Source organism: Mercenaria mercenaria, chromosome 15 (assembly GCF_021730395.1).
Source record: "Mercenaria mercenaria strain notata chromosome 15, MADL_Memer_1, whole genome shotgun sequence".
NCBI classification, from domain to species: domain Eukaryota; kingdom Metazoa; phylum Mollusca; class Bivalvia; order Venerida; family Veneridae; genus Mercenaria; species Mercenaria mercenaria.
Genome location: NC_069375.1, coordinates 40,849,546 through 40,875,361, shown reverse-complemented (window position 1 = coordinate 40,875,361; position 25,816 = coordinate 40,849,546). Strand labels below are relative to the sequence as shown.

The window sequence follows — 25,816 nt, the reverse complement described above, 5'->3', positions numbered from 1 at the left end:
AAGCAAGGTGCTAAAAGGCTCGTAAAACCATGTGAGATAACACATGTCAGAAATTGAAAAATATCCATTACAACTAATGAAAAGTATCAATTAGAGGAACCTTAACAACTTAAATATGACACATTAATAAACTTCAAGCACACAATTAGGTCTTTGAGGTGATATATCAAAGTAGATACTTCCCTTATGAAAATGAAATATGGAAACAAGCTGGCATTAAGCTGCAAGGTAACTGTCAATGATCTGGCAACAGTCTGTCAAAAAAAAAGGTAACTGGAAATAATCTGACTCCTATATGGGAACAAACTTCCAAGAAAAAAAGTTTAGCTGAAAATAATATGGACACTATTTCCATATTATTTCCAGTTTCTGGGAATAATCTGCAAACTATATGACAATAAACTGGCTCATAACAATCAGCATGTAAACACACTGACAATATTGTCAGCTTGTTTCCAGTGTCTGGAAGAAATCTGGCAGGAAAATGGCAAGAAACTGGAAATAAAAAACGTAATTTCTATAATCAAATTGAATGAGTACTGAGATACCAGCTTGCATACAAAAACTTAAGCAAAAAATGCTATGTGGAAAAAGGGGCTTAATTTTGGAAAAAAGTATAGTTATGGGACCTGCTTAGTACATGTCAGGTCATGACATTGAACAAGTGTGTAATTAGTTTCAATCTATAATTTTGTAAAAAAAAAAAAAAAAAACATAGGGGCATGTCCAATAACTTCTATTCTTTGAATGATCGAGATAAAAATTACATAAGTGACAATATTGTATGGATTTTCTGTCTGTCTGACAATGACAGTACATTGCATATAAATTTACTCAGAGCAGATTCTGACAATGCACTGGCCACACAATGGCAATACACTGGCAATATACCCATCTTAGCAATTTTCACAGCAAAACAAATATTACAAGACACCTTATCAAAATGGCCGAGTGTTGCATTTTTCCCTCCAAAACTATTTTCAGTTTTCAATAGTTTTCCAGCACTGATGGGCACATTGTAAAGGTACTTTTTCATCATTTTACAGTTACTTGTTTTCATTGTAACACAGATTCTGTCCGCAACAAGTATTTTTGCTAAACAGATACAGAAATTTTAAAAGTCATGTATTTTCACTACCCTGTAAAATTAAACTTGCAGATTTACCATAATCTTTGTCAAATGTCCTTTGGTTTCAATATTATATTATTGATAACTGAAATATTGCAGATCTTAATTGGTATTAAAATTGAGTCACAAGCAAATGAAGGTTTTAAGTCACATTAAAATTCATATTAAACATTAATAAGGATAAATAGAAAAAAATATATACTGACACTAAACTGGAAACAAACTTCCCATACACTGACAATGCTATGACAATACAATGGTAATAAAGACAATTTTCCTAGGGGGAAATAAAAAAAAATTGTAACACTGAGTAGTAAGCGATATATTGGGATACTAGTCCATCTTTAGCTCAGTAGGTAGAGCGTCGATCTACGGATCATGGGGTCGTGAGTTCGATCTTAGGACGGGGCTTATGTTCTCTGTGACTATTTGATAAATGACATTGTGTCTGAAATCATTAGTCATCCACCTCTGATTCATGTGGGGAAGTTGGCAGTTACTTACAGAGAACAGGTTTATACTGGTACAGAATTCAGGAACACTGGTTAGGTTAACTGCCCCCTGTTACATGACTGAAATACTGTTGAAAAACAGCATTAAACCCAAAACAAACAAACAAAACTAATCCATCTGCCACACTAATGTATACCCGCTGTTACATGACTGAAATACTGTTGAAAAACGGCGTTAAAACCCAAAATAAAAAAACACTAATGTATAAGTGCTCATAACTTTGTACTGCATAAAGGAATTTAGTTAAAACTTTAAATAATGATAGTTTGCTAAAGTGTTTCTCTTGTCCATGTAAGAGAGCCTGGCATGTTGTGACTGACTATACACTGACAATACAATGACAACACACTGGCAATATGCCAGTGTGTTGTCAGAAAAATATTTCCAGTTGACTGGCTGTGCACTGACAATACAAGAACAACAGACTGGAAAGTCCAAAAAGCCGCTTGTTGTCAGTTGTGTATCCAGTGTGTTGCCAGATTGACATTGCATACCAGTTTGTTGCCAGATTGTTGTCAGTGTTTATTTCCAGATACCTCTATATAATTTAGCTCCTTCAAATAGTTTTATATGAAAAATCAATGAAATTTTGTTAAAATGTCATTACAAACATCACTGACAACAAACTGTATATAAACTGACAGCAGACTGGAAATTAAATTTTACAGCTGGTTTTCAGGTCTGGAAATCAGCTGACAAGCACATGGACACATGATGGTTATTCAGTGGCAACACACTGGATCATTTTATTGTCAGCTCTGGAAATAGGCTGGCAAGTAACTGGATTTTGGAGTATTATTGACTGGAAACACACTGGACATAAACTGACCACACACTGACAATAGGGAAGGTTTTTCATAAGGGTTAACTTTTCCATTTAGTTATAGAAGCACTTTGAAACTGATACAATGCATTAAAAGTTACCATTTCAGGAAATTATTTTTTTGTCTTAATCAGTCCTCCTCCGTGATCGCGTATGTACACAAATTAATTAAACTAACACCAGTCTAAAAATGTGACATTACCATTGGCCGATTTTAAAATTGTGCTCAGAATTAACCAGTTATAGATACCTGAGAGCGGAAAGTGTTTTCTAAACTTGCCTTAATTACCGCGGACATAAAAAAAACAAGCAAAGACCATACAGGGATACTGTAAAATCATTTAATTTCAAGGGCATAAAATTTTATGATTCATTTCCTTGATTTGGCCAAAACAAGTTGGGATATAAAATCACTGGTTTCAACTTTAGAAGATAAAATGAATGGAAATTTTATGTTTGCAGACACTTAATTTCATGAATTGACACATTCTCATCCATCAGAGGTTCGTCAAAATCCCGAGACGAACCTCTGATTTATTTCCATCGTTTACTTGGTGAGCATGCGCACTCGTAATTACTATCGGGAGTGGTTTCAGCCAATCATTGTTCGCCATTATTTGGAACTTCAAAAAATATGTAAACAAGATACTTGCTTACGATGGATAAAGGCTGTATTCCATGATTGCGATAAATAAAGATTTATTCCTGTAATTCGACGTTAAGAGATTGACATTAAGAAATAATAATATTCGTTGTAAATGGACATCGTATTCCCTCGATAATTTGGAAAGGACGCGGTCACGCTTTTCACAGACGATTTTGATTGGTTCGCTACGATTTGTCGCGAAACGACGCTGATTGGCTGAAACGTTTTACCTGTAATGTAACCAAACCATAAATATCGGCGAAATGTGCCAGAGGTTCATCCGGGGAACCACGGTAGACCTCTGGTATGCGAGAATGGAATTGACACAACAATGAAATCCACAAAAAATTAAGTCGCCCATGAATATTAATGATTTTACAACATTCTGCCTTCTCCACAAAAAGTTTCTTCATTTGATGGATGTAGGAAAAGCTTTGGTCTGGATTGTTTTGGGTTTAACACCATTTTTTAACAGTATTTCAGTTATGTAACTGAGAGCTGCTGTAAACTAAACGCTGTGTTCTCTGCAAACAAGTAACTGCCAACCTCTCCACACGAGTCAGAGGTGAAAGACGGAACGACTTGCGACACAATGAGGAGAACATACAACTTGCCTTGGATCGAACTCACGACCCCATGATCCATAGATCTGCACTCTCCCTATTGCGCTAAACAGGCAGGCTGGTCTCATTTTAACATATGACAGATCAAATACTCTCTTCCATTTGGTAATAAAAACACCAATATTACAAAAGTATCAGCAGTCCTTGAACTGGAATATCGGAAGACTAATCTTCCGGTCAATGTTACTCTTGACCGACAAATGTTAAATATGGCAAGGCACTTACCGGTACTATTCCAAGTCTAGGACAACATTCATTCTAATGGCGCAACACTCAGATGTTTCTGAGGTGTTTTTTTTTTTTATGTCAGTGACCATAGCAACATAGATTTAGACGGAACTTATCATAACATAACTCGAAGAGTTACTGCTCATTAAACAGTGAAATATAGGCAGCATTACATCAAGATGTTACATGTCAAAGTCTGCCTAACAAAGTAGGTTTTTTTCTCTCCAGAAGCAGGGCAATCCATCATACCTAAACATGTCTGTAAAGTTCTCATTATTTCTGATATACAAAAATGTGCGATATTATATTAGAAATGCATAAAATGTGAAAAAACTGTCTAATTACACTAATTTAGTGTTCCTCAATACATCAAATTATGTCACAACGAAAATGAATGAATATGAAATTCGTATGAGTCGCGCCATGAGAAAACAAACATAGTGGCTTTGAGACCAGCATGGATCCAGACCAGCCTGCGCATCCGCACAGTCTGGTCAGGATCCATGCTGTTTGCTAACGGTTTCTCTAATTGCAATAGGCTTTGGAAGCCAACAGCATGCTGGTCGCAAAGCCCCTATGTTGGTTTTCTCATGGCGCGGCTCATTTATCACCTTTTTTTTGCAATCAACCAGACAATGATTAATGAGAAGCCTCTTTCTGAAAAAAACATTTTAGCAAAGTACTCTGACCCTTAACTATAATAATTTAAAGGGGCACAACTCCAGAATTATGTCTTTTTTGTTTTCAAAATGAAAAAGAGCTTTCATTTGTTAAAATTATTAAATCGAAAGTTAAAAATACACTTGTGTGTTTTTTTTTTCAACTATTTGTATGCACAGGTCAAAATTAGATATATAGATATTTAATCACTGTACTTCAACTTTCAACTTCAGCTACAGTACAACATACACAACAATGCTGTTTTTTTTTCTTTGTTGTTTGTGTTTTTTGTTGTTCTGTTACTGCTATCTTGTACATCTAAAGACCTGCCCCTTAAAATAAAGTAACTTCAACTGGATGAGCAAAACATCAAATAGATTCAAGTTGTACATATATCTTACATCATTGTAGAGATAATTAATTACAATTTGTGACACATGGTGTAAAACTTCTCATGAATTGTGTTACAAAAAATGAGCACATTGAGAGCATTTCTCAGTCTTGAGGCTATAGCTGATTTCCTCCAGGGGTTATACGTGCTGGACATGAATGTTTCAGCCTTTGCGACCAGTGTAGATCATGATCAGCCTGCACATCCATGCAGTCTGATCATGATCTGCACTGTTCGCCATTCAGTCAATATCCTCTTGGTAAGCACCCCTTTTAACAGTTAATAGTACCGTCCAAATTGAAAGATGGACAAGTTCATTATAGAAATTTAGCATGGTAAGGGCTAGGGGTTATACAGTAACCAGTGTTGGTCTACACAGGAAATGTATCACAGGATGTTACCTGACACATCAAAGGATAAATCAAACCCTACAGATTATTCAGAAATTGACCACAACATAATTCATCAAGATTTGTCAATTTTTTGGTTTGCATTGAAAGAAAAAAATATACACACAAGGAAACTGAGTAACAAGCCCTTTGGAATTGAGAAATGACACCTACCAGTCTAAAAATGCAACCGTGCCATTGGTCAGTTTCAACATTTAAATCAATTTAAACCAATCAGATGTGGGAGTTTTTTTAGACTGGTTCTCAAACCTTCTGATACAATGCTGAAAATGGTATCCAGATATCTACAGACACCCTGTGTGGTTTCTCACAATGATATAGATAAGGTCATGTGATTTCTTTAAAAATTAAGGTCAAAAACAGCAGTGGTCAGTAAGAACAGCTTGAGGGTAATAGGGACAATTAATTAACTGTCATAGGGTTGACCTATGATTGACAGTTTTGAAAGTACATTGACGCCATGTAAACCACAACTGAATGACATCAAAGGTGTGCATTTTACCCCTCTAAAGAGATTAATTCATCAGAAATATGTAATCTGGCAACTTAGATGTCTGTATGGTCCATCAAAATTATATGTGCCACCATTATTGATATTTGTGATACAGGTAGCCAGTCTGATGTAACAGTTCCAAAGAAATACCAACGACTCCCCTACCACTTTCAAAGGAGAAAATATTATCAACTTCAGCTGGCGTTGCTGGCACTTGTAGCCACAGTTACCACCAAATTACGACTTATAGTTTTGTATATTCCCTAACTGTCCACATCTGCTTAAATATATATTCACAAAAAATATGATGTTAAAACAAACATTTATGTAATGTAACTTCATTGTAAGGACCAGGCAGTATACACTTTCATTACAATTCAAATAATTATCATTCCACCATAAGATATTGTTTCCAAACAATTTCTTGATACTTTTTCAGTGCTAATTAAGGGACACAGTGAGTAAATCATAAAATCTTGCAAAATCATGTTTCTCACAACCGCATCTCCTTAGGGGCTTGAACTTTGCGACTCCTTGGTAAGTAATTTGAAGCTTTATCTATTCAGCTAGCCAGGCATTTGTCTAACGTCCAACAGTCCTATAATATTCAATGAATCTTCAGCTCTTAAAAGATGTTAAAATGAGCAGGATTATTGGGGTTCGCTTATCGGCAATGTTTGTTTTCTCCACACGAGATACACTAAACCAAAATCGCTCTTATTAACAATGGAGACAAGTTTAGTGCTATGTCGCCTCAAAAATACGGAGATCTTGGAATCTGCAAACATAAGCTGACAAATTTCATCTAATCTCTTTAATCCCGATGTTTTCACATGCTATGTTTTCGGCGATGGATAAATGAAGCCGAGACATTCTTTGCAAAACATGCCATGATATTTACAACATGGTTATAACCTTCGACTGCTGGGCGGAATAAAAACATCCTCTTAGACACTTTTTTTTGGTCGATGCAGACATCCGAGATGTCAAGAAGTAACACAAAGGGGTGGACCGTGGCTGGATATAAATTTCCTCTGTTATTGCAAGTTTTGTCCTTCCGTAACCTTACAACAACATCAGGCCTGTCTTGTTCATCAGCCAAAATGGCCATGAGGCCAACCTTTTGATGTATAGTGCTTTGGCAAGCAGACTAAAGAGAAGCTTCTTGGGTTCAAGTTCATTGATTTTGCCCAAGATGCAGTTTCAAATCTGACAGTTGCCAACTCGGAGAAACATCAATAGGATACAAAAATTGTGCTAAATGTCAAAGTACTTTTTGCGAAGTACCAGAAATTTGCACAAGGCTTTCATAATGCAAAGAAAATAAACTGTCAATACTGTTACCTGGTAATAAGTGGGGGTTAGAATAAACTCTTTTTAAAATGGAGATAAGAGTGTTTACTTTTCCTTTTAGACAAAGTCTGGCAACCTATTGTCTGAGACACAGTCTAAAAATCCAGTGTAAATATTGCGCAATACTGCATCACTAAGTTCTCCTGGGAGATGATAAGTCAGGTTTTATGCAATCATTACCAATATTATTACAGTAATTGACAACTAATCAATGGACAATCAATTAATTATACTGGTTTTCCAGTATCTCCTGATACAGATCATAAATATTTATATAAGTAATAAGCTGTATAATGAATACAATGGTCAGATAATGCTCTTACCAAGGGAGGTAATTCTCTGTAACTGGCTTAATTTCCTCAAAATGATATATGCAATGTAAACATTAAAAATTTCAAATGCATACAGTTTAAAAATATATAATTAAAGAAATTAACGAAAATCTGATATCATAATAATTATGCTTTTTATTTTTTGATGAAAAAGCAAAAATCAAAATGCAACCGAAGCAATTTGTCCTTAATTTTAACAACAAAAAGAAAGCGATTCACAACCCTCTATTTTTCTTTAAAGTCAAGGATGTTTAGCCATATTTAGGGCAATTTAAAGTCTATTTCATGGTATTTATTGCTATTATTACAATGCTGCTCACTTTTCAAACAATTTAGTAAAATCTACATAATAGTCACTATTATTATCGTTATAAAGCGCCATTCAAACGTCTTAATTGTGTTTGTCATGTGTAACGTGTATCTGCAATTTGCGCATTTTCCTATGGCAGAGGAACAATGGACCCCTACGTCGGGGAGGGCTGTCAGTGAATAAACCCTGTTAAAAGATATATATCACATTTTAAACGGCAGTGTAAAGGTGGGTATTGAAGCGGGTACGTCGTGTCATACCGACAAACCTATCTGATGTTCTATGATAGACAAGTCCCTACCATAGACAAAATCTACGATCAATTATCATAAACTATTTGAGTAGATTGTTCTGAACGATGACAAAGGTCTTTCAAATTAGAAAAAAAGCTCACCGAATTTCAGTCGCGACACATTTTGAAAAATTATTAAATTGCAATTTCATGTTTCTAAAGCCTTTTTTAGAAATATTTTAAATAGCAAAGTCGCTGTCACAAACAAAGGCTGATTGTACTGGCTTCTGTGCACTTTAACAATTGCTCCGCTACCAACAAAAGAGGAGAGGAGGGCTAACATCAAATAACAAGCATTTACTATTACCTCAAATAAAATGTCTCACATCAAGGTGCGCGTTTCTAACTAAAAGGTAGATTATAATGAAGGAAATTATTTCTAAAATGGTACGAGCCACAACAAAATCTGAGGTCACAGATTACAACGCAGTGGACAAATGCCGTATCAAGCACACCTTCTTTGATATGTTGAAGGCCATATATTCCAGGAAACTGTGTCACACATACCTTCTTCCATACCGGTAACACAGCCATCGATCTCACTTTATTCAAAGATTCACCTTGATTATTAGAAACTTTCCCAGAATTCACCTCAAGGTCTTACGCAACATTCAAATAAAAAATCGATGGGAATCAATCACCGACATCTGCAATCAGGATCAGATTGAAATTGAAATCTTGAATTTTTTGCAAGAGCTTCTGGATCTTCTCGAGAAGTAATCGCATGTTGTTTTTAAAGCCCATTAGAATTCAAAACACATCAAAATGACAATCAAACATACAGCATGTGCAAATATACCGATGCGAACCATGAAAATGGCAAAACATTATAAAATTGCTGGTACTGAAGTAGATTCTATGCATCATTTCAGAATCTTTAATAATTAACTTTTTTTACCGGATCAAGTAAAGGCACATAATCTCCGTGCTGCGGTAGATCTGATCAATACACTGCCAATCAATAGGGAATGTCTGCAGAGATGCTTTATAACATGGAGAGGAAAAAGCATGTCAATTCTACAGACAAATATGTACTATACGCTAGGCAGTAAATGAATTTTAAGATTCAAAGAAATGCCAGAAACTTTTTATTTCTACTTCTTTAGACAAAAATCTAGTAAACTGAGCATTAAAGGCTATGCCTAAAGAAATGCTTCAAATTAGTGAGTAACGAGATTTTTCACCACATTTAACTTCAGCTGGTCTAAGGACCGCACATAATTTTTGCCCACACCCATCCTCTAAATAAGCTCACCCAGACTCACCATGTTCCCACTGGCCACTCTCAAGATATTAGAGGCTGAAGATTAGACCCGGATGACCTTGAAATGTCCCTACAACAATTCTAAAGCTCCCATGAAGATTGCCTACTTCTGAATCATACAAAGGTTTGCTGGTTCAAATCATGACCCATGATATTTAATTCAATTCTCTTCATTGCAGAACAGGGTAAAAACATTTTGTAACATCAAAAGATTAGTGTCAAATCACACACAGAATACGATGTTTATGTGTCCACTCCAGATCTTCACTCCCACCTCCAACACAACAGATAAAAGCTATCCAAAGCCTGCATACCTTCAAAAGCTGGATAACTAGTAGGTACTAGTACTGTGTAAGCATAAGCATAAGTTTGATCAAGCCTAATATTTTTAATCTCTTTCAGATGTTTTCGGGTGACAATAGAAAACAATATAATCCTTTGATCAACTTCCTGGGATGGGTGCAGTTTAATCAGTCTGAACTGCTGAGGTATAGCTTACATTATGTGTACAAAAGAAAGGTATTTCCATCTTTTGTCCAAATTCGCACAGTTTCTTTTGAACAAAAATGTATTTTAAGAGCATGTGTGACATCTGTCGCAAATTAAGTTTTGACAATGGAGGGATCAGGCTGACCTCAATATGACTCAAGGCCGCTTAAGTTTGAACTGAGTCTTGACATTTCTGTAACTTGCCTGCACGTAAATTAAACTGAAGGTCTTGAGGACATCACCCGACGACAGATTTGCCAGCGGAGGATCGAGTAAAAATAGAAAAGTGGGTCACTATAAGGCAATGTCCCGCTGTATTACAGGGAAATCTGGTCAGCGCTGCTTGTGTCTGGCAGATGGTTAGGCACATATACAAACTGGGACTGGTCTCATTTAATGAAACTCCCCAAACCTACTTTGTTGGGAGTAGAGAGTGAATGAATTCACTTTATAGAAGTGCATTTGACCTGAGATTCATTTTAACACATTTTGATGTTTGGAATTTTTTTTTAACAAAGTGTTTATTTATATTATGTTTTATTGACATTAAATAGATTGTTTATTACCTCCCTTTAATGACAATGGAGAATGCCTGTGAACAACTAAAATTTCTTTAAAGTTCAACAAGTGACTATCTGAATGGCTAATGCCCTTATAAATTCTGAAGTCAATTAATTAACATAGATTCTTCATGGCCCAAAGTTAAACACCTGTTCATTCAATAACCAATTAATCGTAAATCAAAATCTTCACACAGTTTATTGCCAAAAGGTCCCAAATATTATGACAGTATCTTACAAATGGTCTCATAATCTCTTATATCAACTTCATATTTCCATTGCGAAATGTGACAAACATAAGCAATAAAACTATCGGCAAAATTGGAACGAAAAGCAAAAATAACCTCCCTATTTTTAAGCCAAGGTGCAAACACAGTCTGAAAGTTAATGTTAAAAAATAACAAATGAATGACCTAGTTGTTAGATTAACGCCATTATTTGTAAGGCCATTAGCGATAAAATAGCTGCCCATTTCTTTATTTGCCGAAAGTCAGGATTTTTATTGACGACACATTAAACCTATTATAGTACTATTTACTTTGGTTTGAAACATGTCAGACTTTTGATAATTTCAAAGTAAACATTTATCTCTCTCTTCATTGGTATGAAGTAAGTGCCTATTAGTTAATCGAGTCTGTTTTCAATTGATGGACATAATGCACACTAAATTAAATTTATCCTTTTTTTTTAATTTTGTGTCTCAAACAATCACGATTTTTTTATCGCTACAGTACATACATTTTTGGTGCCCTCAATTTGTTAAGAATATTGTTACTTTATCTGAAGGCATAAATATGAAATACAGAAAATATCAGTCTAGCTTTTAGTTTATTTTATGCAACAGTTACTCAGTCTTTTTACTAGAGTAATATTCTAAATGACACAAAATCAAAAACATCGAAATTTCAATCTATAATGAACTTGATGAATAGACTGCACGGATGTGCAAACTGGTCAGGATCTACACTGGTCGCAAAGGCAGAATTAATCGTGTCCAGCATGATTAGGGTTAATTAGACCGATTTCGGCAGAAAAACAACAACAAAAACTTTTTCTTTCAGTCTGTGTGTCAGTATCATTCAAATATGGTAGCTATGTCAATGTTATGTTTTGCAGCATGGCTGATGTCCTATCTCCACTTGCAGCTAATCAGCCCTGATTATCTGATTACTACAGCTGATTATCAATTGATGTAATTAACATCTTGTCTCTGTTTACCTGCATGTGTTACAGGAATGCTGGTACCCCTTGTAGGCCTTACTGGTCCCCATTCCCACATTTAACTGAACTGACAAAATACATAATGTAATGTGGTGTAATTTTGACAATTTCAAAGCTTTCCTAGCTCCAAGACCTTTCATTAATTATTTTTTACTGCTGCATAAAATAGTGCTAGAGACAAAAATTAAATGTGTATGCCGACAACATGTATAATACATTCTATGATATGGTAGGGTACCCAATCTTCTCCCAGAAACCTCCCAGACTGTGTATCTCAAAGATCTACTAGTTAAGTGACATGTATATAGTCACTACATCAGTACTGTATACAATTTGCAAAATAGTTTAGGACTGATGAATTATTTCAGTTTCTGAGAAAGTGCTTTGGTGAAACAAATTATTCCATGAATTCAGTTATATATAGCCCTTTTCGGAAACTGCATTTATCCGCCCTTAGGTACTCTTCAAAGGAGATAAGAATAGACGCGCAAAACGCACACCTGCACTTCCGGGTAGTATATTGCTGAATACAGAACGTTCTAAATTATTATCGATAAATCGACAAAAGCAGACATGCCTTCACACCAACGATACTGTTGTATATGTAAAAACTACGGCGGAAAGGTAGTTGATGGAAAGAAAGTGTCAATGCATCGATTTCCAGCTGATTTGCGTGTAAGAAAGGTGTGGATTCAACGTTGCAAGAACACTCGACCTAATTTTGTGTTTGTAAATAGTGATCAAACCAGGATGTGTGCTGTGCACTTTATCGGACGTTGTGGGCCAACAAAAGGAAATCCTCTTCCTTGTTTCTTCCCAAAGGCAGAAGGTGGTGAAAAAGTGTACAAGCTCTCGGTAATAATTTTAAAAAGTTGAATTTGTTTTCACAGTTTTGTGATTTTTTATGTGTTAAAACTTCAACTGTCTTGTATATTTATCTGAGTGGAATAAAAAATATATCTATGCTTGCCTCATCCAGACCTGTGGTCGGGACCTCTGTGTGGTTAAGGTCACGGACTTAAAATCACCTGCCCCTCATCGATGTAAATTCAAGCTTCACTCATGTGGAAGCCATCCAGTTGGCTTACAGAAGGTCGGTGGTTCTACCCAGGTCAAATAATAATGCACGGAGGGGCACCTGGGATCTTCCTCCACCACTAAAGCTGGAAAGTTGCCATATGATCTAAATTGTGTCGGTGCAACAAAACAAAAATGATTTAGACCAGAGTAATTTTTATCGGGTTGGTTAATACTGTAGTACTAAACACTTAAAAATGTACAGATTCCTATAAATAGTAAATCGAAAATTATTCGTACCTTTCGAAAAGGTAATTCAAAAATATTTCAATATTAACCTTATGTTACTTAAATAACCGTGTCAGGCTAAATATCTTGATAATTATATTGTGTGAGTGAAGATTTACTCTACTGAACAGTGATTTTTATTTTGTCGTTTTCTTTTTTTAGACAATGGAGAGTGTTGCAGACATAGACTTAGTGACAAGCACTGAAGAAAATAACGACACTTCCGAGATGGAGCTGACAACTGACAACCGGTCACCAGACATGAGCTTTGAGAATGACGCTGATGGAATACCAGTTGAAGGCAACGAATCAATACTTGATATATCACTAAGGGTAAGTCTTGTTTGTTGCATTTATCTCTTACATAATACTAAAGACTGTAAGCGTAATGTTTCTTGTTAGACGTGGGTAGTTGACGAAAGTCCCCACCTGGAATGGATGGAACAACTTATTTCCAGCCGAGCCCACGGCAGGTGTTATATTTATCTCCCCAGCATCCAGTCTGGACAGATACTGTTGGAAATAATACCAATTTAAATATATCACCCAGCACTGAACACTAGTCCGAATATCAATCGCGACTTGGAATCGAACCTGGACCGCCGGCATTGTAGTCCAAACTGCTAACCACTGCGCCACTGTTGAGTAAGGAACCGGACGTTCTAATGCTCTCAAACGGTCCGCATAGCAACCATTACTTAGTGCAGAACAGATATAGTTTGATCTTATTTTTGATTAACCATGTTAACTGGAAATCAAATCGAGCCATATTTTTTTTGAAAAAAGCTTTAATTGTTCTTTTTAAAGAAAGTGCACATGAAAGTAATTGCAGCCGAATTTTATTGTCTTATAAAATTAATTTAACATTAAAAGACTTCGTCTGTAAGGTATTATTAAATATTTCAGCTCCATGACTATGGACAGTTCAGACCAGTGCCTTCCATAATTCGCCATCAGTGCCAACAGGCACAGCCACATACTGTTTCTGTCTCCACGCAGACAGATGAAACTAGAATTCCAAAGACGACATCAACACAGACTCCATTAGTGGAAACTGCTTCTAATGGATGTCAGGCGACAAGACCAGCATTCACTTTTGAAGATGTTACAGACGACAACAGTAAAGTCCTGTTCTTCACTGGAATACCAAACGCGGGAACTTTTAAGTGTTTGTTTGATGAACTTGAAAGTGGTATGAAAGTAAACAACTTAGGCCGACCAAAGTCTTTGAGACTTATTGATGAATTTTTCTTGGTTTTAATGAGACTCAGACTTGGACTTCTGCTTGAGGATTTGGCTTTTAGGTTTCATATATCTGTAGGAACTTGCAGTACGATTTTTAATCGTTGGGTGAATTACCTTGACACAAGCTTGAGTTTTCTCGTGAAGTGGCCAACACGCAAGAACATAAATGACACTATGCCTCAAAGATTCAGTCGTAAATATCCAAAGTGCCGAGTAATAATAGACTGCACGGAGATTCGAACAGAAACCCCATGTTCCTTGCAGCTTAAGTCGCTTCTATACAGTGATTATAAATCACACATGACCTGGAAGTCATTAATCGGAATAAGTCCATCGGGTATTGTGACTTTTGTGTCGGATTTATATCCCGGTAGCATTAGTGATAAACAAATAACTAAAAAGTGCGGCATTGTTGACTTGTGTGAAGAAGGTGATGCAATAATGGTAGACAAGGGTTTTCTTATTTCAGATTTAACCACACCTAGAGGTGTAGAACTTATAATTCCCCCCTTTAAAAAAAAGAAAAAGCAGTTTTTACCACATGAAGTGGAAGCAACAAAAACAATCGCAAACCTTCGTATCCATGTTGAAAGAGAAATGGAAAGGATAAAAAACTTTCGAATTGTTCAAGGCACAATGCCAATAACTATGTCGTCGCAGGCAACTAAAATCTGGAAAATTTGCGTAAGTCTGACAAATTTTTTGCCACCCTTAGTGCCAAATAGGTGAAAGCAAAGAAATGTGCACATTTCAGGACTGCAAATATGACATGTTTATGTAGTAATACTAGACAAATTATTTACTTTTATGAAGTGGTACTAGAAATATTATGCATTGATCTTGCAGTTAACATGGTTAAAGTGGTTATCTTTTTATTTATGTTAATAAATTTATTCAAAATTTATGTTGTTTTCTTGCTCTTACAATGTTGGTGCTCTGTATATGGTAGATTGGAAAGAAATGTGTAAGCCTATGTACAGTGTAACATTAGGCCTTAAAAAATTGTTTGTTTCCAGTAACATGCAAAAAAATTAACAAGTAGTACTTTTTTAAAATTACTTTTGTGCTGTTAACCCTTACCCTGTTGAATTTCTGTAACAAACCTGCCCATCTTTCAATCTGGACATTTATTTATTTGGGTTTTAGCACCATTAACTGTTAAAAGGGGTGCAGACCAAAAAAGAAACTGACCGAATGGCGAACAGTGCAGATCATGATCAGACTGCACAGATTTGCAGACTGTTCATGATGACCAGCACTGGTCGCAGACAGAATCAATCATGTCCATCATGGTAAATGTTAAATGAATACAAGTAGCAGGGTTATACCTTTTGAGCATAAGTTAGTTGATTGCCGACGTCACTGATCATGTTTAAATAATAAAACTTTTTTTGTTAAAAACTTTAAAAAATTCACCAAGGGACTTAAAACATTTAGGGTCAAGTCACCGGAAGCAAACAATTTTAAGTAAGACCTTACTGTACATAGCAATAATGTCTTTGGAAAATGAAAGAAAACGCAAGTGGTCTCTTTTGTGGAAAATATTGACCATTGAAAACAGGTTTTAAAGTAGTGGCCTTTATTCTGAGGTTTGACTGTACTAGCAACTGATGATAATCTGTAAATTCTGATCATATCTGAAAATGTTCTACCTCAGATGTTCCTTTTATCAAGTGACAATATAATTTTGGGGATAAAATTTTATCTACAGTACATTACTGATCTGTTATCTTTAACATGTGCATGTCATTTGGCCTGTTAACCCTTGGGGGTACAGAAATTATCATTGTCACTAGCAATTTGCAGATTTTTGACAATTTCCATTTAAACATTTCTGTTTATTCTTAATTAGTTACACACTTGCTCTTTATGAATATTAATGACTTCCATATCAGATCAAAGAAGAGGGTCTAAGGTTTCTAAATCAGCATGTTGCATTTTATATATTTCATCAACAACTACTGTGTATGAAAAATCCTATGTGGTTGCCAACTGTGCATTGTGTAAATGTGTTCAAGATTGTTCCATACAGCAAGAAAGAATGATAAAGTATTCAAGTCAAGGTCACTTAAAAAATAGTAATTTTAAAAGTAGTTTTGGTAAAGGTTACCGTAAAAGAACAACTTTTAGGCCGTACTTTACAGTAAATGCACCTGACATAGCTGACTTTAGCTCCCAAAATTTTAGACCTTCTATTTAGGATGATTTTAAAACCAAACAGCTGTTACCTACACCTATAAGGCCATAATTAAAAATTGCTTGTTTGCGGTAACAGAACCAATGTTTTTTTGTGTGGGTTGGTTGGTAGGGAATCTTTTCACTGGTAGGTCGTGTTACTGAAATCAATTTTTTTACTCCGTGGCAATCCTTTGCCCATTATTTCTTATATATTGGTGATACCGAAGAAAGTCAAATGTTCATATTTAAGGAATTGTAAAACCATGTAGGCTCTTTTGTGTATTTACTTCAGGCTGAATCAAATAAAATGTTAGATTCTCATTGTCTTAAAAATATTTGTATGGTATCAAAATTTATTGTGTTATTACATTGGGCACTAGTTTTGGACAAATTCTTATTTTCCAAATTGACTTTTGGCTAACATTTAAAAAGCTTAAACATACTGTGTCCTTTGTGAATGTGGAGAATCTAACATTTAATTCAATCATGCCTAAAATTTTTACATAAAATAAAACATAAGAAAAAGCAAATTTTTATGATTTATACACAGTCAATAACAAACAAAATTATTAGTAAAAGGCTGAATATATATATAAATAATTATCAAAAAATATATATGTTTGAACATAATATTCAGTCAAACCAGTACCAGTAATTAACCCTTACTCTGTTAAATTTCTGTAATGAACTTGTCCATCTTTCAATTTGGACAGTATTATTAAATGTTAAAAGGGGTGCTTACTAAAAAAATACTGACTGAATGGTAAACAGTGTAGATCTTGATCAGACTGCACAGGTCGCAAAGGCAGAATCACTTGCCGCCAGCAGGTTAAGGGTTAAATTACAAATGTATTAAATTATTCCGCTAAAAAATGTTTTGCCTGGCTCAGGGGTGGGGGTGGAATGATTTCTGACAACAAACCAATTACTTTAAAGTGAATAAATGTAATTTTAGACTTGGTATCTCTTTTCAATTTATAATTACAGATCTAAGGGAATCAACTGTATGAGATATCATATTTCAACATTTATAATTTCAAGAGGTAACACTGAAAACTGGAAGATTTTCTATTGATCATTGATAAGTCCTGATCCTAATATAGTTTTTAACTTGTTCATGCACAATTCATTAGGCAAGTTTCTGACTTAAGCCTAATAAAGTTTCAATCCACGTTGTACCCTTCTTGAGAACAGTTCAGGTAAAACAGCATGCTGGTAAAAGTCCTTGAGTTTAACTAACATGCCCAACCAACATTCCTCATTGAATTCTATTCTTTCAACCGACATGCCACCTAATGTCCAGATCACAAAATCGCACCATTTCATGCCGGTCAGTGCCATCTGGCCCTGAACCTGGTAATAATACTTGTGACCGGTCTTTAAATGACACAAACCAGTTACTGGGTTCGACACACAACAGAAATCTGGATCTTTTGCACAGTCTGTTGGGTGCAGATTTCTCCATCTGTCCGATGCTGGACACTTAATTTCCAGAACACCAGTTTCCATCTGGCCCTGTGAAATGTAGGTGACGATTCCGTCAGGACTTGCACCAAGGTATGGAGTGTCTCCTTTCACGTACAGTCCACACTCTGACACTTTAAAGTCTTGGTATGTTTTTTTCATCGTCATCTCGTATTTTCTTCTAGCCGCTGGCTCATGCTTTATCCCCCATGTCACATATTTGTTTGTAATGTTAGAATACATTATTCTTTTTATTGGTCCTTCACGAGGTGTCTCGGATTTCAGTGACATCACCTCACCAAAGTTTGATGCGGTGACTCTCATTTTTCTTTCATCTTCCCACAAAATGTTTTTTCCTTGACCTCGTGTTAACCTTTCAACTGTCTTACAGTCTACATCACTCATTTTTAATTCATTAAATTTTGTGGTGATTGTCTTCTGTACATCAGCACATGTTAGGTCGACACTATCCTTAAAGTTAAAAGTTATATCAAGAAACTGGGGAACCTCCTCCACTGCTTTGCTCTCAACAAAGTTAAGAAGCCAGCCTGCAGCCGGATTACACTTTTCAAGACTTAACCGAAACCTGTCCTCATCTACAGAATTTATGAATAGTTCTTTTCGTGATTTCTTTTCTACCGCCTCCAATTTAGAATCAAATGTATATTTCCTAAATGTTAATTCACTAGATTTTTTTGGAGTAAGTTTTCTTTTCCGTGGATTGTTAAACTGACCCCATACACATTTTTTGAAGTCGACGCCAGAGTTCCATCCTTCTTCTTTGCTGTTAGGTCAGCAAGGGCGTACATCAGAGCTCCAATGTGATTACATGCTTCCCCACTCCTGAAAGTTAAGAAAAATTGATTGGTTTAAGAATTTTTGTACAAGAAATCTGAACTAAGAAAATAAATTCTAACAGTGCTCCCAGTACACCATATACGTGTGTAATGTACATTAAAAGAATTAGGAAAAAGTACGCGAAAAAGTAAAGTTTCTGCAACAAATCATATATATCACCATCCTTAATGTGTGCGTACATGTGTAACATAACTTTTTTATTGTGAATATATGATTTAAATTGGGCCAACACAAGTTTCAACTCAGAAGACGGCTATCAACATCAAGGTAAATCAAGGCAAGGTAAATAAAATACTATGTTAACCTCAAGTTATATGTCAACCGGTTGAGAGAATCCTTGAAAATAAATCGCAACTATCAACTAAAACCAAATTCATTTTTAAAGCTTTAAGATTATTTTTCGACGATGTATTATATTTTAATATGGTGTATAAGTGAATGAAATGAGACAATGCACTCACCCCGCTGTACAATCACATTCTGCAGAATGGACCTGACCAGTAACTTTTGACAGGCAAAGCCAAACATTGTGATCTGGATTGTCTTTTACATTGGCACTTGGCAAGGATGGCAGAACTTTACATTTGACAAAGCAGTGTTCACATTTCTCGTTAATGTCATGGTACAATATGCTATGTACATGTCTATCTGCGTAGTACACTTTGGATCTCAGCTGTTTCTTTGTTTTCATTTTTAATACAAAATAATTGTAAATATCTCCATCACTGAAGTTAGGAAATTCCATTAGATCATTACTCCACGTTTTTAATGTCTCTGGATTCGGTAATTTCTCACCGAGCGGTGTTACAAGTTTCTCAGTTTTTCTTTTTTCAAAATTCACTTCCGCGTTCCTTTGTTCCTGCTGGAGATCGTTTAAGCCTAACTTCTGTACACCTTTAGCTCTTAAAACAAGTTCATTCTTCTTCCCCGACACATACTGATTGTGAAACCGTAAATAATCTTTCAATTGTGACACATTTAACTTGTCAATTTCGATGTCTGACAGATAAGGTTCGTTTTCTTTGTTTACATTCGCCATTTTATCGGAAAAAAATACTACCCAGTGCCCGAAGCAATCCGATTTCAGGAGAGTTGAAAGGGGAGATAACCTACTTTCCGAAAAGGGCTATAGTCTGTGAATTAGACATATGCATTGCATAATTCTAGAACTTTGTTTTCCCACATTCTTCAGTGCAAACTTATTGCAGCAGCCAAGTCATCCAGCTGCATGCACTTGGAACTTTCAAGCTTTCCAAAGACTCAGATTTTTTTCCATCTGCTTCAATGTCATAAACAATATTGTGCATTAATGCACTTCAATGACTCGGAACATCAACCATCTAAAGACTAAGATTTTTTATCAACTGCATCTTTGTCATTAAGAAAAATGCATAATATTCCAAAAATAGCAAACATTTATCAGGAATCATCAGCCCCACCTTAATTTCATGTCTGAACTAAGTAGCAACTTTTTGTCTATTTTGTTGGGTTTAACGGCACACCCAACACAATTATAGGCCATATTGCGACTTTCCAGCTTTGATGATGGAGGAAGACCACAAGTGCCCCTCCATGCATTATTTCATCATGAGCGGGCACCTGGGTACAACCACCAACCTTCCGTAAGGCAGATGGATGGCACCCTCACATGAAGAATTCAACACCCCGAGTGAGGCTCGAACCCATATTGATGAGGCGAAAGTGATTTGAAGCCAGCGAACTTAACCACTCGGCCACGGCGACCCATAGCACCTTTTTGAAAAAGGGGCACTTACTCAGCATACTTATGTTATTAGTAAATCTTTACACTTCCATGAAGAAACTTATTACCAATGCAAGTCAGACGATTATTTCAATTTATATCCCTGTCAAAACTGTTTCACAACAATCTAACGCTGCAGGCATACACAAGAGCAATCAAATTTCAGATTCAAAGGTTGTTTAATTGATCGACTAAAAAATATGACAGCTCAATAATCAAAATGATTATTGCTTCTCAAATGTCCTTGACTTTTAACGTCTTCCGTCTAAAAAATATACAAAATGATTGTCAACACATCCAAATTGCCAAATCATGTTTGGTCTTTTCTTCCCATATTTCAATTAAAATCATGAATGAAAATTATCTTATCAACATTATCAAACTGGTCCAAAATTACAGAAAAAAGAATGAAATGAAAAATGGTGCATTTGGATCAATCCCTTACATCGACTTGATGTTAAAATTACGTTAGTTTAGATCTCTAAATGGATAACATTTACATGCTAATTCTTTATTTGTGAAATGCAAACAAGTGAAAAATACTTAAAATTAAATGAAAACACAATTCAATAGTATTCAAGTATTTTGTGTAATTTAATACAATATTTTCAAATCGTATCAAGTTTTCAAGCCCACACTAATAATTAATGACTACAAACAGGCTGCAAATGCGACCATCGTTTACAAACGGTTTAAATAATACTTGTTCACTTTCTGTATTGCACTCTTCAAACAGTGGGCCGGGCATAGAATGCTTTTCATTAAAAAGATGTAATTAATTTAACAATCATTTGCTTTGAAATCTACAATATTAATTAGGACTTGGTATTATATGTTCCATAAACTGAGGTTTGATGCTATTCTGTCTGATGGTGGCCAGTTGTTCCTGGATTCTGAACCACTGTTGACCAGTGTGCACCACTAATTATCTGACAACTTTCTCGCATGAATCACAGGTGAAGGACAAAATGATGTCAGGCATAGTTCATAGTCAAATAGTCACAGAGAACCTTTGCCTCATTCTTGGACTAAACTTGCGACGTTTTCATTCTGAACCGATGGGCTTCTTATTATTTTAGGTATGTGTACTAAATCAAAATAACAAATTATTGCAAGAATACATAAACTATAGTTTGCTTTAAGCCTTCACAAAATGACTTGATCTGTAAACTCAATATGCTTTGGGCTCAATTTTCAACACATGTTCAGATTTTAATGACGATAAAAATTAATCAATTAAAAGCATAAGCTGTGTATCATCTGGAAATCTATTGGACTCTACCAGCATGCCAGCGGCAGTTTTTGTAACACTCTACTGAATACTAAATGGTAACTTGGTCCCTTAATGCCTGGAATAATTTAATAAATGGACCATTACTATGGTTACTGATATGTGGGGTACACTGTGAGTGTGGCATGCAACTGTTATTCAATGAAAAAAAAACAAAAAGCATGTAATATTTTCTAGTAATTACTTCTGAATCAATATTACATACAAATTTAGACTGAGATACAACAGCCAGTAATTCTAATTACCTCCCTTTAGCAGAGAATTTATTTCATGAAAATTCGTCTTAATGACAAAACTCCAAAATTTAAATGGTACGGGAGATTTTGATAAACACATTTCTTTAAATAAAGAATGTGCTATTGGATATTTTTGATATACTTAATAAACTTGTTTATTAGTATCTTTTGCACAAACTTTTTAATCTTTATTTGAACTCTAGTAGGTAATATTTTCGCCCTCCTCGGAGAATTTCATTGCATTATTATTTTGATAAAATTTACGATAAAACAGAAATTTGTGCTATCACAACTTCTCCGATTTCCACCTACATTTTATTTTTCACCCCGCAGGAAGACAATTAATTTTTGACTGTCATGATTTTGACGGTACCTTAACGAGACATGCACTAGAGCTTTATAATTCTTTTGACCCTGAAAAACATCGAGACAACTATTAAAATCTGCTTCATCATGCGAAAACATAGCCTTTATGAAAAATGACACTTGTTGAAAGTTAATCCGTTATATTTAGTTATTTAATATACGGTATAAATAATTTTACTATAGCTATCTACAATCTAAGGTTGTTCAGTAAAGACTGGTATTACAGCAGTTTTTCATAAACCTCGCAGATAAGATATTTCATACGAGCAAACTCTAGATGACTGGCAAGAAATTTTTCGAATGTAAAAAAACAACAATCTTCAAAAACACTGGTGCTGAAACAGTGGAACACATGTTTACTTCTTACATCGATGCCATTCTCATTACATTTTTCATTACTTAGTCCGTAATATTTTTTGCACCAAAATAAACCCCGTTGAATCATGCCGCACATTTTCTCATGAATGAAACTGAAAACTGTAAGGGCTATAATAATTCTTGCCTTGAACTGACAGTAAAATCTGAAACCACATTCATCAGTCGGCAAACAAGTTCTTCATTCACAGTTTTAGTTTTTTTATGGTTTAATCAGATATATATCTGTGATGTTATCTCGTTTTTCATTCCCTCAAAATCGGAGTGGTTGGTAAACATTCGTAAATGAAAAAAAAAAAAAAAAAAAAAGAAAAAAAAATGATTGCCAAAGTTCTCTTGATACGGCAAATCAGGAAGAATACTGGTGACCTGATAAACACTTTGCTCTTTTTTTTTGTTTTAAAGACGTCAGATTTTCAAATTTATTGGAGATCAAGCTTAATATGGATTCTCTCCATTCTCAAAATTTTATATGGCAAGGAAATTAATAACATTTACAAAACAAGAACTGTGCTCAACCTGGGAGACTTATTCTTCTATCAATATAGAAACCAATTCAACTTGCATTTTTCAAACGTAGTCAATTATTTCAAATACTCTGACCATTTTTTAAAGTAACAACTTAATTTTTGAAGAAAATAAACTGAAAGAAAGTCAACTTTCCACAAACACTATTAAATGAACACTGCAGAATTTTGTTTGTTTCACCTATTAATATCAGTGTTTTTTTAAGCTTTGTGGGAATGGTGGCGGGACCCGTAAGGAGGGGAAAATTGTGCCATAATCACTAAAATAGGAGGAAAATTGCGTCGTGATAACTGCGTCGTGTTTTTCATAAATATGTTACAATAAAAAAGAAAATGATTTAAAAACACATTGTCTCATGCTTTAAATGGTACAGTTTACTTTATAATGTACATCTAGAAAGGGTTTTGTTGGTTGAGATGTGGGGATTTTTTTCACAAATAGGGGAAAAAACATACTTTTTCGACAGGGGAATGGGCCGAATTTCGGCCAAAAAAAACGGACAAAAAAAAACACTGAATTATTAAAGGACATTTTTATGACAATCTCAGATAAAATCTATCTCTACTTAGTAGAAAAAGACTTATCATTTATTCAATATTTCAGACTTCCTTTTTATGAAATTATTGGTTATTTTCGATAAAAACATGTTCAGCGACTGTGATCCGAGTTTATTGACATTATGTGTTGTTTCGCTAAATCAGTAAATAATTTATGAAGTAACGTAGTAATTCTAAAACACAGAACAATGAAGATTAGATTGAGTCAGCCAAATACTTCGTATAATTGTCTCTGACAACCTTTGACGCTGCAGTAATTATAACAGGCCGATCAATATTTCTCGATCTGCAATCAGAGGGCTTCCATAAAAACACTGACATTGATCGTGTAATAAATTCTCCTAGGCTAAGGAATGATATACTTTTGAGGCATGCAATCACTTTTTCCAATTCTGTCACAGAAATAAATAATAACATAAATTTCCCATCTTAAGCGACCTAAATAAGCACATATTTGTAGAAGTCAAAATGCAGGCACAACTACAAGCTCCTTTTCAAATTTATAAAATGGATCTCTAGCATGGACAACAATTTCTCTTTTATAATTATATTCTTCACAGACTACTTTTTAAATTTCATTTTTCACATTTAGTCTTTAAAAATAAACAAGTTACATTTAAGTTACTGTTGTCACAAGTTGTTGAGATATTCAAGAATATTTACAATGTGCATTACTTTTTTATGTAAAATTAAAGCTTTTTAAGACAGTTAAGACTTTGAGGCCTAAGAAAATACCCTAGCTAAGAAACAAAAACACTGAAGGCAACTCTTTTGACCAGGGTATACAATGCTCCTACTAAGAATACCTCTGAACAAAGCTTCCCGTAATTCCAAAAGATCAGTGACTAATAATGTCATTTTGGATTTGAATGCATCATAGCTATAAAACTCGTTAAATGATCGTTTTTAAACAATTTTGTAAATAAAAATCATGCATTAAATGTCATGGACATTAATTAAAAGTAATTATAGATCTACAATAATGTCAAAACTACTTTTACTCAAAACTTACTCAGATCCAAACCATGTGCTGTGTAGATTTGTAAACAAAACAATGTCACCAAAAATTCCGGCGAAACAAAAGGGAATTTTAAAGCTACAGCGTAATTCCTCTTCATTTTCTACATTAAGACAAATTGTTCTGTTTATCCACAATTGAACTGCATGTTAATCCCAATGAATTAATGTGTAATTATCCATACATTGGCTCTTAGTTTCATTTCACGCCAATTCGTGTGAAGTACACTACACCGTACACATCAATGAAATGCACTGATTATGCCGACACTGGACTATTCCATTCTGCTTGACGGGGGCGCAGCATGTAAAACAGCATGAAACAAAACGTGGACTGGAGGCAATGATTTTCTGTGAAAGTACTGTTTTACCCTTAAGGATATATATTTTTTATATAAAGAACACATAAACAAAACAGAGTTAGCTGGTTTGGTTTGTTTTTGATTTTGTATGAGCGCATTTAAATAAAGAGATTTCAAGGGACATAATAAAGTCATTTTTCACAAATTGTTGTCAATATTTATGTCCCTGTATAAAGTCCGGTGCATGATTAAAATAGCATTAGACTTACATTGCCTAAGTTGACTGAAAACATGTTATTTTTCGCACATTTTATATATCTTTCGGAAAATGCCTAACTTTAGATCTGGTATACTTCATTTTCATATGTCGGATGTCGCTGGAACATGTCCTATAATTATTTATAAGGTTACAGGGCTCATCGTTTCAGTTTACCAATCTAGCATCATGTCCAGCTGCTGGTACTACATTCACATCACTTACACCCTTGTTTTAACTGAAATTATGCTCTGTGCGTTGAGTGGTATATTTTTTTTGGTTCCAAGTAAAGTTGTTGGTATACCATCAATAGAAATGTGAGAAAAAAAGAACGGTCTT

At 34.9% G+C, this 25,816-nt stretch overlaps 3 protein-coding genes across 4 annotated transcripts in view; 1 reads left to right on the top strand and 2 right to left on the bottom strand.

The window, feature by feature from the left end:
* LOC123552042 (discoidin domain-containing receptor 2-like) overlaps nt 1-25,168 on the bottom strand; it is a 120,558-nt gene extending 95,390 nt beyond the window's left edge. For both annotated transcript variants that reach the window (XM_053525084.1, XM_053525085.1), the window contains exon 1: nt 24,915-25,168. In XM_053525084.1, the coding sequence (XP_053381059.1) occupies nt 24,915-25,020 (106 nt within the window). In that variant the 5' untranslated portion in view covers nt 25,021-25,168. The remainder of the gene's footprint in view (nt 1-24,914) is intronic.
* Nucleotides 12,173-15,191, top strand: LOC123524519 (uncharacterized). The gene is made up of 3 exons (XM_053525089.1): nt 12,173-12,592; nt 13,205-13,375; nt 13,949-15,191. Exons 1-3 carry the CDS (start codon nt 12,311-12,313, stop codon nt 15,014-15,016), a joined length of 1,521 nt encoding a protein of 506 aa, XP_053381064.1. The 5' UTR covers nt 12,173-12,310; the 3' UTR covers nt 15,017-15,191.
* Nucleotides 18,340-19,906, bottom strand: LOC128549044 (uncharacterized). Its single transcript, XM_053525090.1, has 2 exons — nt 19,249-19,906; nt 18,340-18,772 (listed from the first exon to the last, which is right to left on the bottom strand). The coding sequence occupies exons 1-2, from the start codon at nt 19,824-19,826 to the stop codon at nt 18,607-18,609; spliced, it is 744 nt and encodes a 247-aa protein (XP_053381065.1). The 5' UTR covers nt 19,827-19,906; the 3' UTR covers nt 18,340-18,606.
* Nucleotides 25,169-25,816: the final 648 nt, after the last annotated feature.

Excerpts from the sequence above, each read along its gene's own strand:
- LOC123524519 (XM_053525089.1), top strand. The coding sequence starts at position 12,311 with ATGCCTTCACACCAACGATACTGTTGTATATGTAAAAACTACGGCGGA. Across the intron at positions 12,593-13,204 it reads AAAAAGTGTACAAGCTCTCG|ACAATGGAGAGTGTTGCAGA; the intron begins GTAATAATTTTA and ends TTCTTTTTTTAG. Across the intron at positions 13,376-13,948 it reads TACTTGATATATCACTAAGG|CTCCATGACTATGGACAGTT; the intron begins GTAAGTCTTGTT and ends TAAATATTTCAG.
- LOC128549044 (XM_053525090.1), bottom strand. The coding sequence starts at position 19,826 with ATGGCGAATGTAAACAAAGAAAACGAACCTTATCTGTCAGACATCGAA. Across the intron at positions 18,773-19,248 it reads GAATGTGATTGTACAGCGGG|GAGTGGGGAAGCATGTAATC; the intron begins GTGAGTGCATTG and ends CTTAACTTTCAG.